The sequence below is a fragment of the Acanthisitta chloris genome, unplaced genomic scaffold (genome assembly GCF_000695815.1).
Source record: "Acanthisitta chloris isolate BGI_N310 unplaced genomic scaffold, ASM69581v1 scaffold3549, whole genome shotgun sequence".
In the NCBI taxonomy this organism is placed as follows: Eukaryota; Metazoa; Chordata; class Aves; order Passeriformes; family Acanthisittidae; genus Acanthisitta; species Acanthisitta chloris.
In genome coordinates this window covers 62,942-74,060 of record NW_008691980.1, presented here as the reverse complement: position 1 = coordinate 74,060, position 11,119 = coordinate 62,942, and the positions used below count along the sequence as shown (strand labels likewise).

Here is an 11,119-nt window from a genome sequence, read left to right as displayed (position 1 = left end):
AGACCCACTCTGAGAGCCAGGGTGGGAGCCAGGCTGGGAGCCAGAGTTGCTTGAACCTGAAGAACTGCCACTGCCTGGCCTTGGTACGAGCTTCTCCACCCTTTCCCACAGCAGACGAGGCTCTATATTGCTGTATCAGGGAAGGGAAAGAATTCTTTGTCACACACTTCCGTTCCCAATTCTAAACTCAAACATCACTCTTCTTCAGTGCTTTGCTAACAATGCATCAGAAAGAACACTGCAACACTGAGCTGAGTTTAACACTTCAACACTGAGGGCATCAGGGATGCTTCACAACCCAGGCAGTGACTCCCTTCGAAACACTAATTACCATACTTATCATGGCAACAAACAAGTTTAGGTGGGTATAAGCTATTCTTTCTACTTGGAATTGTCTACCTGCCATTCTTACGTACCTAAGCTAAAGTGGACACTTCTCTCAGCCTGCATGCAGCAGGTTAAAATTGGCTCAGAAGTGCCCTGAGAACCCAAGCACAAACCAGAAAGAACACCACAATACTCTCAACCCATCCAGTGAGCCAGTTCCAAGGTGACCTGTCCATGTTGCTCTGCTGAGCTCAGGAGTCAGCTCGCTCCTCTCCCTTCCTGATCTCAGATGCTCCATGTCACAGCTCCTGGATGCTTTAACCACTTCTTAAAGTCTGGTTCTGGCTAAGAGGCCAGGAAGTTTCCCAGATCTCTTCAGTTTAGATGTTACAAACATTTGTGCTGCCAGTAATCCCCACAGTACACCCAAGTTGACTTGCTGCACCAAAGGTAAGATGTGCATAAATGACCACCTGTTTTCTGAAATCTTAAGGATATTTGAAATTATTGCTAAAGTAAGAGGGCAGGCAAATCAACGGAGGAGAGGGGAGAAGAAATTTTGCCAGTGTTTGTTGGCACATGTGCTACATCAAGGGAAATTAGTATCAATCATTGCTGAAAAGGGATCCAGTATCACCTTCCTTTCACATCCAACAGGCTCTGCCAAAGGCTGTCTGGAAATGCCTGGCTCTCCCCAAGAGCCTTTTCCTTCCAACTCAGGAAAGGTGAGGACACATAGGCTTACAAACCTCGTGGAGTTTCTTTGACCTGCTTGGTTATTTTGCTGCCCACTGCCCTGCAGTGGAGAATCACGGCGGGACAGGACTGGTGAACGGGACGTTGTTCTCACAGGTACCTTGGGAGAAAAAAGGTTGTGTTAAACCCAAGAAGAGGAGAGAAACAGAGAGAGAATAGGGTGAAATTAAACTTTTCCTGCCACAGGATATACTCTTTAAGATTTTAACACCACTTTCTAAGTTCATCAATGACCAAAAGCAATAAACAAACACCCACAAAAACAAAAGCCTTAGTTGGGATGCTGTTCAGAATTTGAAGAGAACTCAAAGTTTAGACTTAACATTAGATAGTGTTTAATAGTTACCACACGAACACACACGCCCCAGTACCCTCCCAGCTACTGAGACATTTCAAAAGAATATGGCATTTTGACTGAAGCAGGGGAGGCACAAAGCAATTTGCTGGAACAGCGTGAGAATTAGGAGAATAAGCTCAAGGGAACCAAACAAATGCTCAGGAATGGATCAGCAAAAGGCAAAGACTGGTGGGGGAGCAAGAATATACTCGGAAGAAGCAAATCCCAGTGGATGGGAAGGGGGATGGGAGGGGGAGAAGAGGAGGAAATATATTGAATGTTTCCTTTTTGTTCAGTTCCATCGCAATTTTAAGTAAGTGTATGACTCATAGTTTGGGCTGCTAACAGATGAAGAGGAAAATTAACTCTGAGCAATAACCTCAGGGTATTTTAAATTCTTTCCTGAATATGGTAATGATTTGTTAATTTTGCATAATAAATTGTCTCTCTGAAATAGCTGCATTCTATAAATAATTGCCAGTTTTATATGCAGCTTCAATATTGTACTTCAGGTCGATTATCATTAACCCATTGACATAATGTAACCCTACGTTATGATCTGCCTTCCAAAATACTGTTACCAATGCAGGCACAAGGGCATGGTCTTCCCAGTGCCCAGGGGATCACATCCTTCAGAAAATTAGAATGAATCATAAAAAAATAGCACACATCTGTCTTTCTACTCCTTACCCTTGGAGGCACCTCGTCACTGTCTGATCTAGCCCAAGCCTTTTGGGTGGGGTCGGGTACCTCCGACTTAGAGTCAGAACTCTGATTTAGCACTTCACTGCGTGAAGGTGGATATGGGTCCTGGGAACGAAGATGGTGATGAGCAAATTTGGGAGAAGGGTCACTGAAGGAATGGGATCGCGAGACAGGGGAAACATTGTTCTTGAGAGATGCCAGATGGGACCACTGTACCTTACAAGAAAACAAAACATAAAACATTCAATGCGCTCAGTATAACTCAGGCTTTCCAATTAACACAGAATAAAGGCAGGTGGGGCTGGCAGAGACAAATTGGTTATGGCATTAGGTAAGCGTGGGGTGGAATCAATGCAACTTCAAAGCAAGGCAAGCGCCCAAAGAACGTAACAGACTGAAAATACAGCACATATGCGTTTCTTGTGAGAGATGCTCTCCACATACACAGACACTGGTGCCCAGAAGAAAAGGGGACCTGATATCTGCACTGTGAGCCTGAGCCCAAAGGCTACTCAAGACAGAAGTCACCTCCCATTCCCTGGTCTTCAGTGGCCTTTGGTCAGGTCTCATGGCAGCACTGATGGGCTGGGAAATTTTGAGTGGGCATCCAATTGAAGCAATGTGCAAAATTAAAGAATGCCAAAATGTGCAAACCAACAGACATTTACATTTCCTAATAAATTTAGGAACTAGATACAGTTACAAACTTTTGGAGAGAGACCATAACACAAAGCCTTTATTCCTTTACAGTCATTGCAATATATATAAAAAACATAATATATATTGTATATAGTATACATATGTACAATGCATATTATACTTACACCATATATGTACCATCTACTGTACATATATACAGATTTATACACAAACTACACACACACTTACACACACACATATCCAATTCACATACTAAGAAGGCACAACAGTGACTCCAGAGTTAAAACTCCACTGGGATTTACATTGGTCCTTCAGCCTACTTCCTCCTTATGCATAAACCTGCATTTCAGAGTTAAAGTCTGAAACTGAGGAGGAGGAGGAAAGGTCCTAACTGAGGAACACAATGTCTTCACACCTAATAATTAAGCAAAACTTCACTTTCAATCCCAGTTTCAGTAGGCTGGTTCTATTTGTTTTTCTGTGATTATTATTTCCTCAATTTTAATACACACAGCTGTTGAAGAGCCTGATTATCCTTAATATGAGTGGAAGACACAGACTTTAAAAGTAACTGGCACAGAGAGCATGAAGATACAAGTCCAATATTTTGAAATAGTCATAGAGGTTTGAATAAAAGCCAGGAATTAATGAGTAAGAGATGAAGTTCTGTCCTGATTTCTCCCACTCTTCCATCTGTTCAAATCCTCCTGTTGCCCAAAAGAGTTGCAATACCTAGTCACAGTCAGGGATGGTTTTAGCTTGCACTGTCATCAACAGACTTTATTTGGAAGAAGAAAATTCTGCATGGAAACAGAGGAACTAAATGCAGAACTGTACTGTTTAATTTAGTATACCTAAATTGCTGGGAATTTATGGGCTATGTCTCAGATTCAGACAAAGGTTACTTTTTCAATTCATGCCATAATTCCTATGAGATACAGGTATCAATATCTGGAGGCTCTTCATTAGAAACTAACAGAAGAATAGCTGCCATGTGGCTTAGTGGTTTCAGCCTCTTTCTGATTTTCCAGGGCTGGTACAGAGCTCTATTTAGCAACTGTAGACCTACTAACAAACTTGCTTTTCTTAGTCATCTTCTGTAAATCTCTTTGAAGCAGTGCTCATACTATAAAACCCACTTGTTTAGTTAGCTTTTTTCCTGCAAGAATTTAAAAAACCAAGCAAGCTCACTTTTTTTCCCTGAGCATCTCTTTTAGTAGTAAATACCTTGCACAGAGCAACTTCTGAACTGTAAAAGTGTTCTGCAACTGTCACCAGTGTTTGGCCCAACATGTCACTGTTGCACAGATAATAATGGAATGCAACAGCTCTAAGCTAGCTCTAACATTAAAAAAAACCAAAACACCCCAACATCAAACCCAGAAATCAATCAGTTTATCAATAAAATAAGTAAAAACAGACAAAAAGCAAAATCTACTGAATAAGCTGCTTTGTGTAACAATTCTACCCTTTACTTAAGACTTTCTAAGTGCCAAGAACTGCAAATTTGAAGGAAACGTGTTGGGACTTCTGCATTTCCTCCAGGCTCACCAAGATTTTCCTGGGCACTTACCTGGGGCTCCATAGGCCTCTGCAGGGCAGGCTGAGCAGGTTCTGAGTTTCCATTGGAAAAGGACTCTGATCTTGAAGGCACTGGTGGCTCCAACACTTTGCCCATCTGTTTAGACTGTGCTTCAGGGGAGCCCTGATTAGTTTTTCTAAATCTCTCCTCCACCTAAGACAGAATAAATTGAGGTTAAGCCTGGAGTCAATAAAACCAATTACTGCAGAAATATAAAGGTGAGTACCACCTTTTCTTTACCACAAAGAAACCAAATACATTTGGGGTTTGGCAGGATTTTTTTCCCAGCTGCTTTTGCCAGCACTGTAAGTTGACAGAGTGAACTACACCAAAGTGGTAAGGATGCCCATATGGAAAATCCATACTAGGAAGAGAGGAGATACAGGAGGCAGTAAGATGTGAAATGCTGTGATGAAAGACTATTATGGGGTTTCTTTCTGATTCAACTAATTATTACCCATCAGTATTTTCCTTTCAGACAATAAAAAAGATACATGAAAATATAAACAATTTTACAATATAAAAGTGCTTTTCCCATTGCTATCCCTTACTGTAGTTACCCAACCAAAGGTTTGGGATTACCTGATTTCTTGTGCAATGGAAGAAGAAATAGGAGGACAGGTAATACTGGAGGCTGTTCAGCTTTAAGTAGAAAACTGTAGGACTGATCATCCTTCTCTCTTATCAGATAGTCCCAACACAACCTCACAGGCTGCAGAGAACAGCCCCAGCAGTTTGTTTCTCACACTCAGGAAGGTATAGAACTGATCATACATTAACCTCAAGAGCTTGTTGAGGGGAACACTAAATCAGAATGTGCTCAGGCCTCAGAAGAACATCAAGCAAGGTCCCCATGCAGTGACATCACCTCTTCCAAGGACACAGACTGAGAACAAAGGGAGAGGTACGAAGGGCAAGAGATGAAGGGAGGCTACAGGCAGAAAGGAAATATCCTCCCATTTCCTGAGACAGTTGCTATGGTCTGTTGCTGGAACCAAGGCAGCACGTGCATTTCTGCCAGTGGAGCTGCTTCTGAGGAATGCCAAACTCCCAGCATTTTATCAAAGCATCAAAGATTAAACTGGCAGCTTGGGCTGATTTCATTTGCTTTAACCCTTGTGCCTGGAGCACAAACCCAGTCTTGAGGTGGTTTCCTAATTGCTCCCTAGCAGTGATGGTCTGGAGACACTGGCTGTCAAAAGACATAGGCAAGTTTCCAGGACTCCTTGCCTCAGCTGAGCTGCTTTACAAACCCAACCTGCCTCTGCTTTCCAAAATTTGAGGATAGTAAGTTTGCCTATGGGAAAAAGCAGAAGCTTCTGCCAGGTCTACACAAAATGCACCATGTCTTGGGATGTACAACAATAATGGAGGCAAACATCTTCACCACACCATCATTTTCACCACTGTGTTCAACTTCATAGAGCCATCTTTGAAAGGTAAAAAAACCAGGCCAGACTCCTCGTTATGAACAGAACAAGGAAAAGCCCTAAGTCCTTCTGTCTGAAGGAACAGGTTTTCACATCTCCAGCAGTAGATGATAGGAGATTTTACCCAAAAAGCCCATGAACTGCATGAGCCACATGGCCTCAAAACCAGGCAAGAAGTGGAAAGGAAACAGTGCATCCCTGGATAGAAACAGGCCTTGTTCCAGTCATCTGACTGCCTGGACCTGAAAGTGGTATTAAGCTCTAAGCTGCACCCTGTTTCCCAAAGCCAATCTTAGAAGTACTTTCCCTTGTATCTTTATTGCTACTGCAATGAGGGGTTTTTTCCCTATCTAATAACCACTAGACTTTGCCAGAACTGGAAAGTTAGTCCACTTTGGCTTATCATCCTGATGGCCACTATCTCCATAGATGGAGACAGCAATGTGCCTGAAAGTATGAGGCACAGTACACTCGTTCCAATTCACTATTTTGTGTCCAGAATGATGCCAGAGTTAATCCCTGCTGTTAAGATTAAGTGGTGTCACTCACACTGCCAGGCACTGAGATATTATGGCCATACTTCTACCACACTTTTTGAAGAGACTTACACAGCAATCTCTGGGACTAACTTATTTTTCTGTGCCTTTACTCTTTCTAGCTAGAGCAATCACAAAAGAAAAAAAAGCTGAGTCAGTGTTTCTCCAAACAGATGGAGCACTTGAATCTTCAGGAGTTTCTCCCCTTTTCAACTCTGAAAGGAAAATGGAAGAGATACAGTTCTGAATGCCTCCAAACGTAGCACTGAGGCTGGACAGAAGTGTGGGACTGGCACTTTCATCAAGGTGGGCCAAGAGTGTGCAACAAGGACAGACACAGGAAGGCTGTTTCCATGCCTGCACCACCACATACTGGACAGGTCTGAACTTCTTCCAAGCGAAAGAGACATACCAAATACTTCAACCATCAAGCAGGATGGATGAGATAGCACAAACATGGTTTATGAAGACAACAGCATCTACCGAGAAAATGAGTTTGTGTCCATCAAGCCCAAACAGCAATACTTCAAAGACTATGCAGCACTACTGGATGAAGGTGGCCTGAGAGCTATTTTATCATGTTCAGCAGCCCCAAGGATTTTTTTTGTTCTTGTTCCAAAATGTATTTACCTAGTTCCCACATGCTGCTGCTGAATGCCATTAAGAGTTTTGACTAGCATTGCCCAGTCTGGTGGTTTGTGGGCAGGATGGTGCTCAAGGGAAACATAAGAATAAGACCACTGAAAGAAAGCCAAGTAGGCATCAAAGAGGCAATTACTTGCTTAGCAATGTTGCCCATGGACCAATGAAGACAGGGGACCACTCACTGAAACAAGCAGCACTCTGATGACTTCAAATAGACTTTTGAGTGCCTGAAGTCCAAGAAGGAAGCACCACACAGTTTCAAAAGAGTGGGACATGATCTCAGAAGAGAACACTTAACACTTCAGAAATGAAACTAATGAAATTCAGGTTCGTGTTCTTGAAAAGGAAATTTCGAAGAGCCCAAGTTAAAACCCCAAAGGTGTAAACACGTGCTGCGTGCAAGCTCTTAGGTTTGTGCTTTCCAACTGCCTCTCGATTTCCCTTCACCAGTACTTGCCAGAGACACAAATCACCAACTGCACCAGTGCTTCCTATGAAAACATGTCTGATGGAGTGCAGATGAGATCAACTTCCTGACATGCTGCTTCCAAAAACAGGTCCCCATAGTCTGCAGCCTTCCAGACCTTCTGTCTAACTGTTTTACACCTCGAAACTGAACTCCAAGGACTGCAGCAGGAGCACTCAGAAGCAGACCTCAGGTTTGGAAACCAGTGGCCAACAGTCTCAAATATCTTGCCCCTTCTAAGTGATGCTTTAGCCTCCAGCTGTACTGCAGCAGAACTGCAGACACACTGATGCCAACAGGCAGAGAAGCAGGTAGCAAATTCCTGCCCACAAGTAGGACTTACCTCACGTGCTCTTTCAGCAGGCTCATAGTGGGCTTTTGGCTCAGGGGTATGATAGCTTTGTTTATTTCTTTCTTGCTGCTGCTGCTGCTGCTGTTGCTGCTGCTGTTGCTGCTGCTGCTGCCGCCTGTGGTCGTGCTGCAGGGACAGGAGGTAAGCTTGCTCCTGCTGCAACTGGCGCTGGAGTCGCTCTGCCTGTCGGTGCTCCTCCATCTCTCGCCATCTATATTCCTTTGAGAGAACAGGTGAGCAATTCAAGACATGACATTGACTGGACGGGGTATGTGTCCCTATCCATCCCATTAAAAATGCACCTTTCTGGTTGCTGTTGCTTTTTTTGTTTTGTTTGCTTGTTTATTTCATTGTTAAAGTGTAACCAAGAGCTAAGTTAGACCCATATGGCTTGTGTCTCATGTTGGGAAAGTCAAGAGTGTGCTGCTAAGTTTGACATGGTTGGAGAGTTATGTCAAAACTGGTTTGGATTATAAGGGGGGGAAAAAAAAGAGTTATTTGTGCTAAATCCAGTGTAAAGTTCATAAAACAATGATTTAGACCAACACTAGGCCATTGTATCCTGGGGTGGATTTACATATCATGTGTGCTTTTGATCTGCAACACAAGCACTCTAGTTCTTCACTGAATGCCAAGGTCTGTTCAGAAACTCGACCACCACACCAAGAACTGTTCCACTTTAACATAAAGCCTCCTCTTACTGCCCAGAAAGCAGTGTGACCATACAGCACTTCTCATATGTGCCTGTCAGCCCACAACTCTAGCATGAATGGCCTTTTAATCAAGCTCCTTTGTTGTCATACTGTCAGTGCAGCTGTGCCCAACTGAGGGAAGCCCAGGACTGGCCAGATAAATGGATCCTATAGCTACTGAACAAAACAGATACAGTGCTTTACCAGTAACATGGCCTGCTCCTGGAGCAGCTGCTGCTGTAGAATTTCCAAGTGCCGCTGCTCCTCTTCTAGCTGTCGCCTGATATACTCCTGTCACATAGAAATTACCCAGCAATAAATTTATTCAAAAGGAATGCATCAGAACCCCCTGGGTGGAACACCACACGCTACTTCCCCAGTTCAGCTTTAACGAGAAACGCACTTCAGGATGGATTAGTGCCTGCAGAACAATTCAGGAAGCTTTGCCTCCCGAGCATTGGATTTTTGGCCCCTTCTGTTCTGAAATTTGCGCTCCTGCAAATGTTGCCGGCACGGGCCAGAGCTCGTTTTATGGATTTTGGAAGTGGTTTCAAGAAGCAGCAAAACGCACTTGAAGGTTTTTTGGAAAAGTTAAAAACACAGCAAGTCCGACTGAACACAGCCAATACGAAAGTCACATGCAAGTTGTATTAAACATTAGTGTGTTGCACTGGTGCGATGAACTGTTAGCAACAGCTAGAGCCAGGCATAGTGTAGGCAGAGCTGGAGCAAGCTCCCTCAAAGGGGCTCTGCCAAGTGCAGCTGGGTCCTGCCCTGCCATCTCCCCTGCTGCCCTCACCAGAAGCTTCTCCTGAGCAAACACTGCCAGCCTTGCTGAATTATGCAATGGTTATGACACGAACAAACATCCACCAGGAAACAGGTATTAGACCAAACTCGCTTGCTCTTGCCATCTAAGCCATCTCTTCTTCCCCTGCAGCCTCAACAGGTCGAGACCTTCACCCACAGCTTCGCCTACCCCCTGAGAAGAACTCCAACCCTGAAGCACCAAACCCAAGCTGGTAACATCCTATCATGCAATTAATGGAAGTATGTCACATGTGCATGCGCACACACACAAGCACACGCACACGTTTACGGTGTATGCATAGAGGAATTAATGGATCAGTGATACAGTGATGGGAGCTGCAGAGAGTCTTGTGACAGACTGATGAGATACACTGTACTGTTGTTACGCACATTGGCTGAGCCACAGTTTTCTAAAATTCACAGAAATTCTAAGAGGGGACATGTCTTTTCTTCTGGTAAGAATTCAGAGTGGTTCAGCTCGGCCGCATCAATTCACCGTTTGTCTTTATTGGCACTGTGCGTAATTAGCATTTCAACAGTTTCAAAAGCAGCTGGGGGAATACCCGGTGTCTGCCCAAAAGCAAATTGCTGTGCTGTAATTAGAGATTTTCCATATATTTATTCCCATTGGTTAGTCTTCTCTCCTTTTGACTCCAAAGTCTTTGAAACATACACAAACACAACAAAATTCCCCAGTAACACAATCATCAATGATCTCAAATACAGTGACCATACATAAGAAAAAAATTAAGGTATGTCAGGCCAAACCCAACATTCCTGAAATTAATGGAAAATCTACAATCAGGCTCTAGAACAGAAGTTTTGGCCCTTTATTTGGGATCAGTATTTTGCAGTACATGCACAGTAAGTATAGCCCTGATTATCACCCTGATTAAAGTTATCAAAGGGTTTAAAAACATGCAGATTTCATGCACAAATACAGCAGCTGAATTTCACAGTTTTAAGGGTTTCTCACCTGTACTTTCAATGCATTAAGGGCACACTGACATAACTCAAGATATACTTGTTGCCTGAACTGGCATACATTATTAGAGCTGATTTGGAGTAGACAGAGAGAGGGAGAATGCATATTTAAGTTTTAGGAAGGAAAACCCTCTGCAGCTCAGATTCCATCTCAGATTCAAAGTATCCAAAGTCTATGAGGAGCCTTTGACCAATTCTGGGTGCCAGAAGCTGACACACAACAGAGCTGCCCTTCTCTTGGGAGGCCTTCTGAAGAGGGGCATGTCCTGCAAGAACCACTGATCCAGCAAGACAAGCCTAGGAACAATTTTCAGCCCCAGTGATGATTTCACCAATTCTGATGATTTTTTGTCCAGCCCAGGGGCAGGAGCCAAATTTAAAATGAGTACTACCAACAAGACTTCTTTTTTTCGAGGGAATATTGAGGCTGCCAGAATTTTCCATAAAGTCCTATGATCTATGTTAGTACATTTGCTGTCAGAGATGAAAGAATCAGTGTTAGGTTGCCTCTAAGCTGCTTTAGGCTTACTAATTTTTGAAAAATTAAATTAGAATTTAGAAGAAGCAAACCTATAGCACATATATCTGAATCATGGACTCACCTGCTCCCTTTCTACCCTCCTCTTTTCCTCCTCTGCTCTTCTTCTCTCTTCCTCCTCCTTACGCCTCCTCTCCATTTCTTCCAGACGTCTTTTTTCCTCCTGTTCTCTCCGCCTTTGCTCGCGCTCTTGTTGCCTTCGAGCTTCCCTTTCTCTTCTTTGTTGCTACAAAAAGGGAAAAGAAACCACAAAGTTTTACTTTTGTTGTTATCAAAGAAAGAGGTGGGGTTCTACTGGG

At 43.3% G+C, this 11,119-nt stretch overlaps 1 protein-coding gene across 1 annotated transcript in view; it reads right to left on the bottom strand.

The window, feature by feature from the left end:
- MAP4K4 (mitogen-activated protein kinase kinase kinase kinase 4) overlaps window positions 1-11,119 on the bottom strand; it is an 89,441-nt gene that overhangs the window by 25,461 nt on the left and 52,861 nt on the right. The window contains exons 11-16 of the mRNA XM_009082476.1: window positions 10,885-11,046; window positions 8,693-8,779; window positions 7,788-7,922; window positions 4,359-4,520; window positions 1,077-1,183; window positions 9-130 (exon numbers count right to left, since the gene is read on the bottom strand). Coding sequence (XP_009080724.1) covers window positions 9-130; window positions 1,077-1,183; window positions 4,359-4,520; window positions 7,788-7,922; window positions 8,693-8,779; window positions 10,885-11,046 — 775 coding nt within the window. The remainder of the gene's footprint in view (window positions 1-8; window positions 131-1,076; window positions 1,184-4,358; window positions 4,521-7,787; window positions 7,923-8,692; window positions 8,780-10,884; window positions 11,047-11,119) is intronic.